Source organism: Schistocerca americana, chromosome 2, assembly GCF_021461395.2.
Source record: "Schistocerca americana isolate TAMUIC-IGC-003095 chromosome 2, iqSchAmer2.1, whole genome shotgun sequence".
Lineage (NCBI taxonomy): Eukaryota > Metazoa > Arthropoda > Insecta > Orthoptera > Acrididae > Schistocerca > Schistocerca americana.
The window spans coordinates 715,691,567-715,711,785 of record NC_060120.1 but is presented as its reverse complement, the minus strand read 5'-3'; the positions used below and the strand labels follow the sequence as shown (position 1 = coordinate 715,711,785).

At 44.4% G+C, this 20,219-nt stretch overlaps 1 protein-coding gene across 1 annotated transcript in view; it reads left to right on the top strand.

The window, feature by feature from the left end:
- The window catches only part of LOC124595178 (aquaporin-11), a 244,824-nt gene that overhangs the window by 181,901 nt on the left and 42,704 nt on the right, over positions 1-20,219 (top strand). Inside the window, exon 4 of the mRNA XM_047133791.1 lies at positions 3,621-3,702. Within this exon, the coding sequence (XP_046989747.1) occupies positions 3,621-3,702 (82 nt within the window). The remainder of the gene's footprint in view (positions 1-3,620; positions 3,703-20,219) is intronic.

Below are 20,219 nucleotides of genomic sequence, written 5' to 3'. Positions count from 1 at the left end.
TCTGAGCTTAAACACTTCCGCTGGCCACCAAACTCTCCAGATATGAACATTATTGAACATATCTAGGATGCCTTACAATGTGCTGTTCAGAAGAGATCTCCAACCCCTCGTACTCTTACGGATTTAGGGACAGTCGTGGCAGATTCATGGTGTCAGTTCCCTCCAGCACTAGTTCAGACGTTAGTCGAGTCCATTCCACGTCGTGCTGCGGCACTTCTGCGTGCTCGCGGGGGCTCTACACGATATTTGGCAGGTGTTCCAGCTTCTTTGGCTCTTCCGGTGCAGTCAAATGAAAAATAAACCCCCGCCACAACAGGACAATTCAATGGTTTCATTCAAAAGTAATCACCAAAAGCGGTAAGACATTCATCCCATCGGGTGATGAGAGGATCAGTTCCTGTTTCGTAAAACGCGGTCGGCCCCTGACGGTTTCGCAAATGCACCGACTCTTGCACTTCCTCGTCTGACTGAAATCGACGTCCATGCATGTCTTCCTTCAGGTCGTCAAAGATAAGAAAATCATATCACACGGTGACAGATCCGCGCTGTACGGAGGATGTTTCAGTGGTTCCCAATAAAATTGGTGAAGTTTTTTACTTCGTTCGATAAGCCGTGTGGAGGCGTGTATTATTGTGCAACAGGATGATTCTGTCTGACAGCATTTCTGGGAGTTTTGACTTTATGGTGTGTTGTAGTTTCTGCGAGGTGTCTTCATAGCTCTGCTCATTGATTGTGGTTCCACGTTCGAGGAACTCGACGAGCGGAGGGCACCTGTAGATGAAGAAGACGGTTATCATGTCCTTATAGGAACTTGTGTGAACAGTTTGGATGTCTCTGGCGGGGGATATGTGGGATATTCCCAGTGATGAGTTTCCCATTTGCCATCGAACTCGAAATGGTGGTACCACGTTTCGTCCGCTGTGGCGATACAGTACAGAGACGCATGCTCCTTCTCGTGATTACAGACGACTGAGACTTGTAGCCATTCTGTCCATCTTTCATTCCTCCTTCAGGTGATGCGGCGCCCACTGCGCACAAATTCTGCAGTAATGCAAGTGGTCTTTGATGATGGCACGCTCGGTGCCACGGCTAAAGCCGACCTGAACACGAATTTCGTCCGTGATTCGTCGATCTCCCCGGATAACTCCAGCAATCTGATCCATCACATAACGGATGATGGATCGATGGGTGCAGATTGTCTTGCGGTGATGTGCACCATTCTCGAAATCTCCTCTGGCACTCGTGCACGCACGTTCGGAACATGTACTGCTATCCGTACATAGCGGACATGCGTCGATGAACTTCGCAAACTCCAGCGCAGTCGTACCGGTGCCTCTTTCGATTATCATAAGGAATCGAGACTGACATGGAAGATTTTCATGCAAAAGAATAAGGAGCTTTCCTATATGCCATACATGTTACCACATGTCACATTAAAACAATTTCACTTTATGTTTACGTTAGGATATTAAATGCATTTTAACAAGAAATATGAGGAATTTCTGAGTACAAAACGGATTATATAGGAAGAGTGCGGGACGATTTAGTAAGATTAATTTGCCCATTTTACTATGTATCTCGTAATTATGAGAGAAATGAAGCTTTAAGAGCCGGCAGGACTGGCCGAGCGTTCTAGGCGCTTCAGTCTCGAACCGCGCGACCGCTACGGTCGCAGGTTCGAATCCTGCCTCGGGCATGGATGTGTGTGATGTCCTTAGGTTAGTTAGGTTTAAGTAGTTCTAAGTTCTAGGGGACTGATGACCTCAGAAGTTAAGTCCCATAGTGCTCAGAGCCATTTGAACCTTTTTTGAAGCTTCAAGAAATTTAATTTTGACGTCATGCAAGATGCCGAATCTCACCAAGCCCACTCAAACAGTTTTGCTGTGACGTAATCAGTACTTTCGCTAAAGGATTTCCTTGAATCAGACAACGTCCTTAGAAGTAGATATTTTTCTTAACCCCCATACTGGGGATCCGGTGAGTGGTGCAGCCAACTTGTTGTGCACAGCAGATGTTGTGCACTTCGACGTGCGTAATATCTATTTCGGTAGTCTCGATATTTTCATACAAATGTCGTCTTGTTTGAAACGCGTTTTATTCCTCCTACTCCTCCAAGAATTATGACATTGAGCAATGTACAAAAATGTCTACTTATATTTTTATTGTGAAGATTTTTGCGTGAAAAAGAGAGCCACATTCACATATTTCGAAACAGAATACCTTGGCATTGTCATATACTGCTTGTTCTTAGGCGGGGCTTGTCGTGTCCTGGTATTCAAAGATCGTTTCTCTTACCTTCTCCAGCTAAAAGAAATATCGTTTTATCATTTATAAGGATTTAATCTGCAAGATCATATACCACAGCACTCACGCTATTAGGATGTACCGTGAATATCAGGAATCTGGTAAAATATCAAATCACCGACGTCGCTGCTGCTGGAAAAAGTTCCTGCAAGAACGGGACCAACGGCGACTGAAGAGAATCGTTCAACGTGACAGAAATGCAACCCTTCCGCAAATTGCTGCAGATTTCAATGCTGGGCCATCAACAAGTGTCAGCCTGCGAACCATTCAAAGAAATATTATTGATATGGGCTTTCGGAGCCAAAGGCCCACTCGAGTACCCTTGATGACTGCACGACACAAAGCTTTACTCCTCGCCTCGGCCCATCGACACCGACATTGGACTGTTGATGACTGGGAACATGTTGCCTGGTCGGACAAGTCTCATTTCAAATTGTGTCGAGTGGATGGACGTGTATGGGTATGAATCCATGCACCCTGCATGTTAATAGGTGACTGTTCAAGCTGGAGGAGGTTCTGTAATGGTGTGAGTGGGACGTGTGGGACGGGTGCAGTTGGATTGATATGGGACCACTGATTCGTCTACATACGACTCTGACAGGCGACACGTAAGTAAGCTTCCTGTCTGATCACCTTCCATTGTTTATTCAAACGGACTTGGGCAATTCCAGCAGGACAACGCGACACCTCACAGGTCCAGAATTGATACAGAGTGGCTCCAGAAGCACTCTTCCGAGTTTAAACACTTCCGTTGGCCATCGAACTCCCCAGACATGAACATTGTTGAGCATATCTGCGATGCCTTGCAACGTGCTTTTCGTACTCTTACGTATTTATGGACAGCCCTGCAGCATTCATGGTGTCAGTTCCCTCTAGCACTACTTCAGACATCAGTCAAGTCGTTTACACGTCGTGTTGCTCCACTTCTGTGTGCTCGCGGGGACCGTACACGATAACAGGCAGATGTACCAGTTTCTTTCGTTCTTCAGTATATTCTTCGAATAGTGACAATCTTGACGTGCATTCAGGCTCAGCGAGCTATGCTTGCTACGCGTTGGAAGGGCCGCTATTCTCTTCAACTAAAACGCAAGTTTACCACTAGGCGGAATAGATGATTAAATAGTAACTTCAGTAATTCAACATTTCATTTCAGATCTTTCGAGGATTGTGTATATTTGTTTTCTGTTGATGAAAATATAGCCTTGTTAACTCGTCCAATAAGTTATGGTCACTCTGCATATTAATTTGCTTCAGTAAATCTATAAGCATCTCTGATTCGGCAGTGCTGCCTTAGCGTTTGCCTATTGGTGTTGCAGGTACGTCCAGTACCTGTGGGACCTGGAACTCGCGGAGACGCACTTGGGCAAAGCATGGGAGGAGTGCAGCGCGGACCTTCAGGTAAACACTCCATCCACAGCTCAGTTTACCTTAAATATAGCTGCTAATCCCGATACTGCAAACCCACTTAAACGAATTCCAATTCCTGAGTGGTTCACAAACTCCAGACTCTGTACGCCAAACAAAGGATGCACGACGCAGGAATTATCCGAACGTGATAGAACCTCGGTAGACGTGAAGTACATGTACAGACAATGAAATTATTACGATTTCACAAAAACTGAATGATTTATTGAAGAGAAAGTGCTCTACAAATTAGGAAAATCAGTAACGCCTTGGTCCATCTCTAGTCATTAAGCAAGCATATATTCGGCTTAGCACTGATTAACGATTGTTGGATGGCCTTGTGACGGGTATCCCGTATAATTCTGTCCAACTGGCGCGTTAGATCGACAAAATCCCGAGCTGGGTGATGGGCCATGTCCATAAGGCTCCAAACGTTCTCAAATGGGGCGAGACCCGGCAACCTTCTTGACAAAGGCAGGGTTTGGCAAGCATGACAACTAGCAGCAGAAACTCACGCCGTGTACTGACGCCCAGGAAAGCTTCCCATATAAGGCGACGGAAATCCTGGACGTACTGTAGTGCGATAAGGGTGCTATTTATCAAGGCTCAGTTCGAAGCGGGACGGATTACTGAAGACAATTCTACTCCATCCAATGGGATTTCAGGCCGAAGACGTGTCTGGAGACGTCCCAGATAGCGGTGGGATACCAACCCGACTGTCAACCGCCACACAGCCCAACAACTAGCAGTGATAGTCTGGGGTGTCATTTCATTTCATAGCAGGACCCATTTGGTTGACATCCGCGTCTCCCTTACAGCACAGCGATACAACGATATTCGACTCCCCAATTTGTTACTCTTCATTGCAATCCTAAGAATCTGAAATACATCAGTCAATATCAAGCCGAATAACAAGTGGTGGTAGTGATCCCCCATGGTACTCAAGACGGGTCGATCGCTGTTGCAGAAGCAACAAAAAAAAAAAGCATGCCAAATTTAAAAGAACGCAAAATCCCAAAGATAGTCAAAGTTGTGTCGAAGTTCGAAATATAGCGCGTGCTTCAATGCGAGATGCTTTTAATAATTTCCACATCGAAACTCTGTCTAGGAATCTGCCAGAAAACCTAAAGACATTCTGCTCATACATAAAGCACACCAGTGGCAAGACGCAATCAATATCTTCATCGCGTGACAACAACGGTGAAGTCAATGATGACAGTGCCGGTAAAGCAGAGTTATTAAACACGGTTTTCCGAAACTCCTACACCAAAGAAGACGAAGTAAATATTCTTGAATTCCAATCAAGAACAACTGCCAAGATGAGAAACATAGAAGTAGATATCCTCGGTGTCGCAAGGTAGCATAAATCACTTAATAAAAGCAAGGCCTCCGGTCCAGATTGTATACCAATCAGGTTCGTCTCAGAGCATGCTGATACAGTAGCTCCATATTTAGCAATTATATACAACCCCTCTCGCTCACAGAAAGATCCGTACCTAAAAACTGGAAAATTGCTCAAGTCACACCAATACCCAAAAAGGGAAGTAGGAGTAATCCGCTGAATTACAGGCCCGTATCTCTAACGTCGATTTGCAGTAGGATTTTGGAATATATACTGTGTTAGAACATTATAAATTACCTCGAACAAAACCATTTATTGACACATAGTCAGCACGGATTCAGAAAATGTCGTTCTTGTGAAACACAACTATCTCTTTATACTCATGAAGTAACGAGTGCTATCGACAGGGGATGTCAAATTGATTCCATATTTTTAGATTTCCAAAAGGCTTTCGACACCGGTCCTCACAAGCGTCTTCTAATCAAATTGTGTGCCTATGGAATATCGCCTCAGTTGTGCGACTGGATTCGTGTTTTCCTGCCAGAAAGGTCACAGTTCGTAGTAATAGACGGAAAGTCATCGAGTAAAACAGAAGTAACATCCGGCGTTCCCCAAGGAAGTGTTATAGGCCCTCTTTTGTTCCTGTTCTATATTAACGACATAGCAGACAATCTGAGTAGCCCTCTTAGATTGTTTCCATAAGATGCCGTCATTTAGCGTTTTGTAAAGTCATCAGATGGCCAAAACAAATTGAAAAATGATGTAGATTAGATATATGTTTGGTGTAAAAAGTGGCAATTGACCCTGAATAAGGAAAACTGTGACGTTATTCACGTGAGTACTAAAAGAAATCCGCTAAATTTCTGCAACGCATCTACTAAACAGGCTGCTTACACCACGCATGTCCGCCCTATTCTGGAGTATCGCTGTGCGGTGTGGGATCCGCATCAGGTGGGGCTGACGGATGACATCGAAAAAGTTCAAAGAAGGCAGTCTTTTGTATCATCGCGAAATAGGGGAGATAGTGCCACAGACATGATACGTGAATTGGAGTGGCAATCATTGAAACAAAGACGTTTTTCGTGGCGACGGTATCTTCTCATGAAATTTCAATCACCAGTTTTCTCCTCCGATAGCGAAATCATTCTGTTGACACTTGCCTACATAGAGAGAAATGATCATTGCCATAAAATAAGAGAAATCAGTGCTCGTACAGAAAAATTTAAGTGCTCGTTTCTCCCGCGCGCCGTTCGAGTGTGGAATGGTAGAGAGACAGCTTGAAGGTGGTTCATTGAACCCTCTGCCAGACACTTTATTGTGAATAGCAGAGTAATCACGTAGATGTACGAGTAGATTCAGATGTAGAAGAATAATTGCTTGTATAAGAGGCAGAGGTGGACCAAAGCGTTATTGACTTGCTCAATTAGTGAAGCTGTTTCTCTTAAATGAATCATCCAATTTTTCCAGAAATTGTAGTCTCTTGTTTGTCTGTACATGTAAACCATAGTTACCGACTTCCGGGCCATTCAGATAAGTTTTTCGTAGTGCGTTTCTTTCTTGCTTTGTCTTATAATTAGAGCGTATATGAGCGATAGTTAATGTCTCAGTGTCTATTATTTTAAGAGTAAGTCAAAAACTGTTCTTCAGGCTTCGGAAGACGTACCGTATTACAACAGTCTTGATATTGGTTGAATTAGCCATATTTTCACAGAGGCGATGGATCACGTCAGGTGCAACAACTTTTGTTAGAGACAAAAATGTTAGCTGACACGTTATTGAATTTGTCGGCCCTGGGACGACGAGATTAAATGGAACTAGCTGCGTCTACTAACCAGCTGCGCTGCATCTCCATAGTGGTTTGCAACAATAAAACCTTAAGGATGAATGTCTCTAAGTCGAGAAAGATATTTTACAAGAGCGGCCCATCCTTTTTGATGTTGGGCAAGTGACTGGATTATAGGCGACGCACATTACATACAAATGCCACAAAGTGCCCATGTCCTGCCGCCTCTCAAGGACATAACCAATCATTTAAAGGCGCCTAATGTTGCCGGGAAGCGCCAGCGAACATTTTGTCTCTAACAGAAGTTGTTCCCCATGGTGTGCTCTATTATTCATAGACAGTTGACGCATGGATTTTGATAGATCATTTATGGAAAGGTGAAAGGCCAAACTCATACCAATAGAACACGCTGGTGGAATCTATAACACCTTTACAATCAGTGATCTTGTGTGTGTGGATTCATCTTTTAAGTCCGGAAAGAAGTCTTCATGAAAAAATTCCTCGCCGGAAAAGTGATTAACGTTTCCCTCTACTACTCTAACTTTATTGTTTATCAGCCTCTCTTTCCTTTATACGCTCTACGGCACATCGTCTGCGTACGAGAAAGTGCCGAATCAAAGTCTCGCAACCTTAGAATATAACTTAAATGAGAAACTAATTGACCTTTCAAATATTCATATATACCCAAGAGCTATAACTCGTTAGGGAGAAATGTGTTTACATGTAGTCACGACATGTTAGTATCGAGTCAAACATTTGTTAATAGGTAGGGCGTTATCCTTCACTTACTCCTTCGAGTTAGACTCCGGCGTGTACTGTGTAACGTCTTCTAATTTGATAACGACTGTGCAATGAGGCTTCTTCGAGGCTATCCACAGAACGACATTCAGAGAAAGTTACATAACATATTCTAAATTGAAAGTTGTTGGATCTTCAATAGATCTCGTGTCAAGAGAATAGCGACTTCATCTCTTGCTGCCAAAACAGTGTAACTTTGATGAACTGTAGTCGTCACACGAGAAACATATGGATGTGATGAGGGCAGTGATATTTGATTTTGCGGAATATGTAAGAAGAAGGCCTGAAGAGAATCCCTGAAGCAACAGCACGTCATCGGAACCTAGCACCGAGGAACAAAGCTCAATGATTAAGACACTAGGCTCCACGCTGTGGAAGAGTAGCTATTCAAAACCCTGTCCTCCAAACTCTACTCAGTTTTAACATAGTTTCCCGAAATCGATCAAGCCGAATGGGGGCACAGTTTCTTTTAAGGACAAGGTCGACTTTATCTACCTCGTTGCCTGATACGAACTTGTGCTTCGGTTCTAGAGAGCTCGATGCCTGTTGGACATTAATTACTAATCTTTTTTGCTTCCTAGACGACAACTGGGAAAAGGTAGCTTGTCTCCCACGTATGATGATTTCAGAGAGTACAAGCGGATGGTAATGGTAGGTTTCGGGTCTGCCACTGACCACTTGGAGCCAGATTTCCAGATGTCACCAAGATTATGTACAACAGAGTGGTGTTTCTATAATGATGAACATTACTTGCATTTTTAATATAGTTCAACAAACCCTGAGTAGAAACTTCTTTGTTTTCTTACTGAGTCGCTATTCTTCGTATATGTAACTTCAGATCGACGTGGGGACGCCATTTCTTACTGTATATTGCTGGACCATGAATGAATCATTCAGTTGTATTGAAAGATCTTGCTTTATTTGCTATTGATTTTGGCGTTACAATGCATGATCTTCAGGCAATCCTCTGATAAACCAGGTACTCATGCGAATAACAATTGACCCCTGTAACACACCTCGATTGGACTGTACCATCTGTCGGGGTGTATCATGGGGATTACCATGCTTACAACATCATTTTTTCTAGTAATTTGGCCACAAGAATTTCTTGTTGTGATTCAGCTACATACTGCTTCTGAACTATTCAGCGGTGACCATAATAGTACACACTGTAGTTATGGTAGGCTATCGAAAGGTATAGTTAAATACATTTTCTGTTGAAGTTCAGAGACTGTCAAACTGAGATTTAACACAGAAACGACGTGAGGGAGAGGCTACACAATGTTAGCTATCTCAGAATTTAATTTACACTTATTTCATGCCCTACTTCTGCACGCGGATAAGGGGTGTGCTGCCAGGGGTGAGTAGTTGGACGTATTCGGTGCAGGCCCTGCTGATTACCGGGATCGGAGATTAAGAAGAAACGATATCGTAAAATGCATATTTTCAGTATGGCTGAAGAGAAAGGAGCTGTAGCCTCGTGTCGCCCACGGCCTAAAAAAACAGCAAGTGTGTACAGAGTACTGCACGCGTGAAATCTGAGGCCCGGCCTACCTCGGCACTACTTGATACGTCTCGACCGTACTCGGTCCTTCTCGGAACTGCTCGGTACAGCGCGACGTTCCATTTAGCAGTGCGATGCGACATTGTTTCTTGCGGAATTTGATGCCGCATTTTCTGGTGGGCACAACTTTTTACAGTTCGGCAGAATCTTGGTATCAGTGCTGTTTTGCCGCACGGGGTAGCCGCGTGACTAGGGCGCCTTGTCACGGTCCATGCGGCTCCCCCCCCCCCCCCCCCCCCCCCATCGGAGGGTCGGAGGCTCGAGTCCTCCCTCGGACATGGGTGTGTGTGTTGTCCATAGCGTAAGTTTAAGTAGTGTGTAGGCTTAGGGACCGATGACCTCTGCAGTTTGGTCCCATAAGACCTTACCACAAATTTCCAACTTTTTCAGCGCTGTTTATCCTTCCCTATTTGTTGATGGTATAACGTAATTTTGCAGGTCCAGTGACTATTTACACAAAAAGTAAGAGTCTAGGGACCTGTCGTCACAATTATAATTCTCTGTATGTAACATTCAGTCGCATAATCGAAGCTTATCGCAAACTTGCCGTGGAATTGCATAACGAAACCATGCAGAAAGATGTTAAATATTTAGTTGATAACTAAAGAGCAAAATATTACAATGATCGACAGACAGTTCGTACGGGATTCATTGTTTTGTACATCAAGAAGCACTTTGTGCTAAATTTGGAGGCATGAAGCACGTAAGAGAATTGGTGATAGGAGTAAATTTTGAAGATATATGCATTATTATACAGTCAATTGCAACAGTTTTTGATGGAAATGAATGAAAAGTATGGAGGCGTTACACATTACCGCAAAATACATTGATAAGTCAAGGGGCATTCCTGGAACGATATTTAGAATTAAGACCTGCATTTGTTGAATTTCGACGGGGATTGATCAATATAACGTCTGGAACAGGTGGGAGACCTCGCATTTAAAGTGGACGTTACTGTTCACCGCCCACTGTAAGACGTATGGTGAGACATAAGTTATTTCTGATGCATGGCAAGCTAACTGGTGTAAATAGGCGAAATTCTCTGCGTCTGTCTGTATGCCGATGGATTGCACCAGGTATAATTTTTATTAGATCTTCAGCAAGTCAAAAATAATTAAATAATACTTAAAATTGTGGAAAGCTCCAGTTTCCCCCTCTCCCTCTTCCATCTCAGACAGCATGGCATAGTAGTGGGGGAAGTGTGCACTCAGGTGACAGAACTCCACACAAATGAAAGGGCTCTGCACGTGTGCAGAATTCTTGGCCTTACCTGACTTAGACATTCAGCATGTGATTTGCACTGGGCTAGAAAGTAATCAGATGTGGGAAAATAGACTTTCGAGACTTCTTAGAGACTTTATACAATACTGGCCATTAAAATTGCTACACCACGAAGATGGCGTGCTACAGACGCGAAATTTAACCGACAGGAAGAAGATGCTGTGATATGCAAATCATTAGCTTTTCAGAGCATTGTACAAGGTCGGCGCCGGTGGTGACACCTACTACGTGCTGACATGAGGAAAGTTTCCAACCAATTTCTCATACACAAACAGCAGTTGACAGGCGTTGCCTGGTGAAACGTTGTTGTGATGCCTCGTGCAAGGAGGAGGAATGCGTACCATCACGTTTCCGACTTTGATAAAGGTCGGGTTGTAGCCTATCGCGATTGCGGTTTATCGTATCACGACATTGCTGCTCGCGTTGGTCGAGATCCAATCACTGTTAGCAGAATATGGAATAGGAACGCCGTGCTGGATCCCAACGGCCTCGTATCACTAGCAGTCGAGATGACAGGCATCTTATCCGCATGCCTGTAACGGATCGTGCAGCCACGTCTCTATCCCTGAGTCAACAGATGGAGACGTTTGCAAGACAACCATCTGCGCGATCAGTTCGACGACGTTTGCAGCAGCATGGACTATCAGCTCGGAGACCATGGCTGCGGTTACCCTTGATGCTGCATCACAGACAGGAGCGCCTGCGATAGTGTACTCAACGACGAACCTGGGTGCACCAATGGCAAAACGTCATTTTTTCTGATGAATCCAGATTCTGTTTACAGCATCATGATGGTCGCATCCGTGTTTGGCGACATCGCTGTGAACGCATGTTGGAAGCGTGTATTCGTCATCGCCATACTGGCGTATCACCCGGCCTGATGGTATGGGCTGCCATTGGTTACACGTCTCGGTCACCTCTTGTTCGCATTGACGGCACTTTGAACAGTGGACGTTACATTTCATATGCGTTACGACCCGTGGCTCTACCCTTCATTCGATCCCTGCGAAGCCCTACATTTCAGCAGGATAATGCACGACCGCATGCTACAGTTCCTGTGCAGGCCTTTCTGGATACAGAAAATGTTCGACTGCTATCCTGGCCAGCACATTCTCGAGATCTCTCACTAATTGAAAACGTCTGGTCAATTGTGGCCGAGCAACTGGCTCGTCACAATACGCCAGTCACTACTCTTGATGAATTGTGGTATCGTGTTGAAGCTGCATGGGCAGCTGTACCTGTACACGCCATACAAGCTCTGTTTGACTCAATGCCCAGGCGTATCAAGGCCGTTATTACGGCCAGAGGTGGTTGTTCTGGGTATTGATTTCTCAGGATCTATGCACACAAATTGCGTGAAAATGTAATCACATGTCAGTTCTAGTATAATATATTTGTTCAGTGAATACCCATTTATCATCTGCATTTCTTCTTGGTGTAGCAATTTTAATGGCCAGTAGTGTAGTTCTGGTGTTGTAGAAGTCCAGCTGACGCTGTGCAATAGTTAGGATGGATTGTATTAATGTTTTATAGGTGTAACGGACTGTGGAGAGATGCAATAATGATATACATCGGTCTGATGCAGCTTTCTTTAGGATAGGCAGAAGGTGAGGGTTCTGTCAAGGGTTCGTCCTGTGTGTTACACTTTATTAATTTATTTACTTCTTCGGCTTTTACAAAGGCTTTCATCACATAATGTATTAACTAAAATATTCTAATACCTCTATACTGAGTTACATAGATCACACTGATGCACTTCAAGCACATGTAAATTATTCATTTCTTGGATTTCCCCGCACTCATACTCAAGGTTGTCCGACAGGCACCAATTCATCAGTGTCTTGCACATACCAACACTTGTCCTGATGCGGTGCAAAGTTGTCCAGAGATTCCTCGGGAGGTTGAATCTATCCATCTTCTTGTTGGGGTCGTCCACCAAGTATAGGTTCATATGCCGACTTGCAGCCCGTAGCTATCTTCGAGTCGAAGCCTTACTGTTCTTAGGAGATATTCCATAAGGATGATCTGGATTTAAATCTATTTAGAAGCGCTAGATCTTGCTGTATAGGGAGTTCTGAGTTCTCTAGGATTTTTCTGCATGATTTTGTGGCTAATTGTGATTGCTTAGTTTGAGGGGACTCTATGTTTGCTAGGACGGGGAGCCAGGCACATGGGTGGCCCGGCGTGTTCCAGAGATTATCCACATCGTCTGGTTTTGTTGGATGTCCACTTTAGATAGGTGTGCGTTTCTCATTCAAACTGGCGATCAGTATTCAGTCACATTCCACAACCCCATATCGTTACAGATAGTTGCAATAGGATAGCGTTACGGGACTTTAGTTTCCCTTTTGTATCTTCTAGATGTCAGCTATACGTTAGAATGCGACCTAATTTCGCTCTCATGTATTTAGGCTCATCCCCATGCCTAATGCTTTGACCGTTGATAGAAAGTTGTGTTTTTCAATCTGAGTCTCTGTTGTTAATGTGCATTATGGTGCTGGTCGTTTTGATAGAATTTGAATGCAGATGCCACTTGGAGTGGTCGGTGCTCAGTACTGCCAGGTCTGCATTCAATATTTTGTCGAGGTTGTTAAAATTTTTACTGTGATATGAGATGGCCAGGTTTCCACATACTCCGCACGTGCCAGTGATAAAAAAATGTCTCTCACAAAATTTCGTCTGACGAGTATATCTGGCAGAAAAAGAACGTTAAAGAGTGGCAGTCTGGAAACACGGTAACAACACGTGCGGTAACTACCTCTGACAGCAAATTTGAGTATTGCTGCACAGTTGGCTCCATGGATAGAGTTTTGGGTTAGCATGCAGGAGGTCAAGGGTTCAATTCTGAGTTGGGGTGCATTTTTTTTATTTGCTAATTTCATTCTCTCATTTCATACTGTAATATACATCGTTTCTTATGTCACATGTACCCTAAATTTACAATATTTTGTAACGCTGAACACAACGAATGGTTCAAATGGCTCTGCGCACTATGGGACTTAACATCTATGTTCATCAGTCCCCTAGAACTTAGAACTACTTAAACCTAACTAACCTATGGACATCACACAACACCCAGTCATCACGAGGCAGAGAAAATCCCTGACCCCGCCGGGAATCGAACCCGGGAACCCGGGCGCGGGAAGCGAGAACGCTACCGCACGACCACGAGCTGCGGACACTGAACACAACAAATACGTGGCTAGACAAATAAGAAATAGACAGTTGAAACAGTTAATGGGACCATGGTGATAACACATACAAATAGTAACCGAGTTTGGACATTATTCTAAAGCACGTTGCTAGTCGTACTGGTAATTTAAGGTCCTAACGAAACGTAATGGACCTGAACGAGGCAAGGATAATATTTGGTACTAATCTATGTGACCATTAGAGGAAGGTACGAAGAAAACAGGTTTCGCTTCTAGTAGAGGAAGTGGTGCAAATAAATTCAGGCCCACGACATGAAAAGGGAATCTTTCAGAGCTGTCCAATGTTCCATTTCTACGATTGTCGCATGTAAGTGCAAATGTTTTCCAGAGGACGTGCTGCAATCGCTGTTGACGATTAAGATGTCAGATACCGTACCGACTACATTTACTAAATAAAAAACATATTTTGGAACCGAGGATCGAACCCTCGACCTCCTGCATGCTAACCCAAAACTCTATCCACTGCGCCAACTCTATAGCACAACCTTACGTGTTGACAGAGCTAGTTGCTATACATGTGGTTACAGTGTTGCCGCATTTCCATTCTTTAACGTCCTTTTTCTGCCGAATATACTCGCCGGACGAAATTTTGCGACAGACATTTTTTTTTTTTTTTTTTTTTTTTATCGCTGTCATGTGAGGAGTCGTGCTGCGAAGCCTGAGTGCGCGAATTTCGCTTCATCCTTTATAGACTGAAAAGAACGGACGCTAATTAATGATTGGTATGAAATGGCTATAAGTAATGAGATAAATACCATGGTGATGGAGCAGCGAGGGACGCAATTTGTGGGAATTTATGTACAGATTTGCGATCTATCTCTCCACAGGGATCATAACAGCGGCTTGCAAACGACAAAACAAACAATCACATTTGCTGTTTATAGCTTGATAGCTCACACGAATTCATAGATGGGCACTGCTCGTGCGAAGATAGCCCGTGTCTTCAGGGCCTCCAACGCGGAGGGTCCTAGTCTGTCGCCAGCTGTGGAGAAACAACTCGAGAGCGAAGGTAAGCGTGGCGATGATGAGTCCGAAGAGCAGCGCCTTGAAGGCAGACTTGAGGTGCAGCAGCTGCAGGGGCTGGGGGTAGCTGCCGGGCCGGCAGCGCCTGCTGGTCCGCAGCCCCTCCTCGTACTCCATGTCGGACGACCACTTCGGTACCTGCGCAACCGCACACTGCGCTGACAACACTCTTAAAAAACGTAGGCTTCGCGCTCGTCGTCGATGAAGTTAAAAGTTCTGAGGTTTTCGTGTCGCATTGTTCCATCCAGAATTTTGGGTCTGGTGCTTCGGTCTTCTTGCTGACACCTTCTTCTGGGAACTGACTGTATAATGTGGCGCACTGTCAGATTTTCAGCATTTATCACCGTGAATATTCGTGGCTGTATATTCAACTACGTTTCCGTTCTTGGAGGAAGCTTTACCGGTGTATTACTGGCTGGAGTGGCAGGACGTGAGGGGCACCCTGATTGTGTTTAAGGATTACACGGGGTGTTTGGAAATTCCTGTATTCCCGTTACAAACTACTAGGACTAGGACGGGAGTGTACATAATATTTTGAATAGTAACCAATATCCAGAAATTTCATCTCCACTGGTGTGAAACACATCTCGTGTATTGAACAAGTGCTCGTAGCTCTTAAGGTATGCATTTTAGAGCCCATGTTCACTAGAAAGTTTTTTCTTGTTTTGGCGCATACTTCCACCTCTGAAAGTTGCCTACGCTACGATCTTAGCGACAACAGTACCGGTACATGTCTTCCACTGACAGAGGTATCAGAACAGTTTTCGTTTATAACTTTAAACTCGTTCATTTCTGGAATAGGGACCCTTACCTCAATTTGATGCATTCATCTTTCTCCATCATCCTTGAAAGTTTGTACCATCATCACGGAATCACCCTGAATATACATGCGGCGGCGCCTGTAACTTCGACGCCCTCTAGCATCGCTGGATCACCTTTCTGGACATGGGTTCCTATTCAAAATATTAAGTACTCACTCCCATCTACGAGTCTTAAAAGTTTCTAACGGGGATTTCCGAACACCCTGTATTGGCCCGCGCACTGACGACCGGTAGCAAACTCACTGGCAGAATAAAGCCTTCGTCACGATAAAAATTCTTCGGGCGTATAACAATCTCGACTGCCTCTCTGACTTTTCATTTGCATTGCTACGGTGATTTTGCTAAAAAGCTAATTTAAGCAAACTCTTTATCCTTACTACAGGTTTCGTTTTGTTCAGCTACGCCTGACATGCCGGGCTGCCTGGATCCAACGTGCCGTCACTGCCGTATTAAACGTCCATTAACTGCCAGATCCATTTGCCAGTGTATACTTTATCACACTTTTAACATAGTGAAACATCCGCCCATTTTATAGGCTTTGCTAACGAAAATGTTTTAGCAAAAACACCATACAATGCAAACGAAAACTCAGAGAGATGGTGGAGGTTACGGAGCACCTTAAGAAATCGTGACGACGGATTTAGGCTTCCGAGGCTTAGTGATCGTCGCAGCTACGAGGGCGTCACAGGCGTACGCAAACAAGGCGCCGATCATGGTGCGCCCTCCAGCCAGCAGTACACTGGTGAACACTTCCTCCAATCATGAAAACCCCACTGAACAGCCGCGCATGAACATTTACAGCGTTAAACGCAGGAAACACTGTCCTAACATTTGTGAAATGCAGATAGTGTGCCCACCTGCTGTCTAAACCCTTTACCGTAATCCTCACCTGCAGATCCCTCAGCCACCCCACTCGAACTTATGCATTACCTGGATCTCCGCCTCCCCTAAATTCTGTAAGTCCCTAGAAATCCTGGAAAGACATGCACTTCGACTCGCCTTCTGTATCCGCCTAACATCCCCAACTCGCATCCTGTAACAACGCTTCCACTTCCAGAAGATTTTCCTCTTCTTGGAACTCATTCGGACCCCATATATTAAACGCCAAACCTAGGCATGGCTCCCAATATCCTACCCAATAATCACCAGTCGAAGTATCCTGCTGCAGCACTAGATCCATATCACATCCTCCATCTACCTCTATATCTTATACACCCTCTTCCAGGAAACCTTAACCCACTCCCACTACCCAATAATAAAATCCTTCCAGAGATATACCATTATCTCCAGCTCTAGTCACAATACTTCGCCTCACACCATTCATCCACCCTCCTCCCTCTTTCTACTTCCAACTCGATGATTTGTAGACGCTGTCTGAAGTTCCACAGGATCCCATAGGTATTTCATCATCCCACGACCCCCATCATGGTTATAAACATTTCAATGCAATATCAGCATAGCCATTGTACCACATTAATATTATATTTTCGTCAGTGATTATATATCAAATATACACACATCAAAAAAAGTATTGCATCTCCCCGATTCCCAGAACTCCTGAAGACAGACGTTGGTGTGAGTATTGTATAATAGACACAGTCCCTATGACTGTTCAGATATGTCACTAAACCCGCCCAAAGATGTAAATAACCATCAATGAGCAGCGCCTATTAGACGGAGGAGGTCCGACAGCCGATCAGTTCCAGTCATTCCACCAGGAATGAGGTACACGGCTCGTGTTGTCTGTAGTTCAACCATGCCTAGATGGTGAATACTGCGGTTAGATCGCGTTCGTATTGTTACTTTGTGCCAGGAAGGGCGCTCAACAAGGGAAGTGTCCACACGTATCGGAGGGAACCAAAGCGATGTTGTTCGGACATGGAGGAGATTCAGAGAGACAGGAACTGTCGGTGACATGCCTCGCTCATGCCCACCCAAGGGCTACTACGGCAGTGGATGACCGCTACCTACGGATTATGGCTCGGAGAAACCCTGACAGCAACGCGACCATGTTGAATAATCCATTATGCCCAACTCCGACGGCCATGGCGAGGTCCATCTTGGCAACCGCGATACCATGCAGCACGGTACAGATGGGCCAAACAACATGCCGAATGGACCGCTCATGACTGGCATCACGTTCTCTTCACCGATGAGTGTCGCATATGTCTTCAACCACACAATCGCCGGAGACGTGTTTGGAGGCAACTCGATCAGGCTGAACGCCTTAGACACACTGTCCAGCGAGTGCAGCAAGGTGGGGGTTCCCTGCTGTTTTGGGGTGGCATTACGTGGCGCCGCTGGTGATCATGGAAGGCGCCTAAACGGCTGTACTATACGTAAATGCCATCCTCCAACCGACAGTTCAACCATATCGGCAGTATACTGGCTAGGCATTCGTCTTCATGGACGAAGATGCGCGCCCCTATCGTGCAAATCTTGTGTCTGACTTCCCTCAGGATAACGACATCGCTCGACTAGAGTGGCCAGTATGTTCTCCAGACATGAACCCTATCGCACTTGCCTGAGATAGATTGAAAAAGGCTATTTATAGACGACGTGATCCATCAACCACTGTGAGGGATCTACGCCGAATCGCCGTTGAGGAGTGGGACAATCAGGACCAACAGTGCCTTGATGAACTTGTGGATAGTATGCCACGACGAATACAGGCATGCATCAATGCCAAGAGAACGTGCTACTGGGTATTAGAGGTATCGGTGTGTACAGCAATCTGGACCGCCACCTCTGATGGTCTCGCTGTATGGTGGTAAAACATGCAATGTGTGGTTTTCATGAGCAATATAAAGGGCGGAAATGATGTTAATGTCGGAAATGATGTTTATGTTGATCTCTATTCCAGTTTTCTGTACAGGTTGCGCAACTCTCGGGTCGAGGTAATAAAAAACATTTTTTGACGTGTGTACTATAAAATCATTCAAAAACTTTAAAACTCGTAAAAATTTTAAATTAATGTGGTTTTTTGATAACGTTATTTATTGTAATCTGTTTTTATGTATTGAAACCTTCTTTAAAATGGGTATAGCCTTTGGCAGATGTGCAGTTTTATCCGTTGCCTGCCCCTTCATGAGGAACTGGAATAACAATGTGCAGCCACTTACGAGGAGAAGGTCACAGCAAGAATGTTGAAACCCTGGATCCGAAGACTCTGAGCGGAACAACGCTGTACCAAACCCACGACCTTTTAGCTTAATTGCAGCACTCTGACTTACAGAAGTGAGCAAACAGCTTTCTGCCATTTTAAGTAAATTTTAGGAGGCACTAGTGTCCAAAAGTTAAACGTATACGAGATAGGAGAGCAATTGTTCTGGATAGGAGTTAGAACACTTACAGAACTAGATAAAGCTTTTTAACAATTTCCCTGAATACGATGCAGAATTATACGCCATCTTCACGACAGTGGAGCAGATGAGATTTGTTTAGACTGCAGTACTCCTCTGCTGCGACTTCCTGAGAGCGCTTCACTCCAGCAGATGAAAAGTAAACTGGAATATCCAGGACACACTTCTCCATCTACAAACACTAGGTAGGAGGTGTAAGTCTGCTGCAGTCTGCAAGCTATCCTCTCATAATTGTTAACCAAAAAATGATGTAGACTAACCACTTTGGAGTTTGGAGTACAGGAGAGAGGTTTCGCTGCATTGAAGTATCGAGTTGCACGTGACGTGCGAATGACATTTTGCTTAGAGTGAAAGAAAAGAATCCTCGTTCAGTGGTTCGCAAACTGGGCTCGGATTCGGGAGGCCGACGGTTCAGATCGCCATCCGGCCATCCTGAGCTAGGTTCCGTGATTTTCCTGAATCTATTAAGGCAAATTCCGGGTTGGTACCTTTGAAAGAACACGGTCGATTTCGTTTCCCATCCTTCCATAATCCGACATCGTTGTCAAAGGGGCGTTAAACATTAATCTTTCTTGTTGACTCCCTTCACAGGTATACAGCCGGATTTCACCGTCCTGAGGACGGGATATTTCGACGGTGCAACTGGTCACCATCTTCATGTGAGATTGCAGGTACAAAATCACACCGGAACTGAGGAAACATCAGATACGGCGGCTCCTTCATACCTTCGGGAAGAGGCCGTTGCGCGTGTGCAAGGAGCGAAAGGACTACCCTAAAAAAAGCGTTGAATCACAAATTAATATACAGCCCGTCGAAAACCAGACCGTTGTTGTTTTATATCTGATAAAACAGGACTCCACATCTTGCTTAAAGGGAAACCTTTATCTTTAGTAAAAATGTCATCGGATAATCGTATTTTGATGGATTTCTTAAGTACACTAATGGGAAGCCGGAACAATAATTTTCGTCTCTTTAAATGACATATTATGTCCTTGATTGAGACAATGTTCAGCGACGGCAGATTTTGCGGACTTGAACAAACGTGTGTGACGTTGATGTTCCACATATCGGTCTTGAACCATACGATAGTCTTTCCAATATAAACATTTCCGTAATGACAGGAAATTTTATTTACACCAGGCTTCCTCAATCCCAAATCATCTTTAACATATCCAAGAAGGGCTCTAGTTTTGGCCAAAGGCAAAAGGATACGTTTAATATCCTATTTTCTGAGGGTTCTTAAAATTTTCGAAGAAATACTCCCCGCAAAGGGAAAAAAAGCAACTGACCTACAAGTGTCCATTGTTGGTTCGCATGCTAGTCCA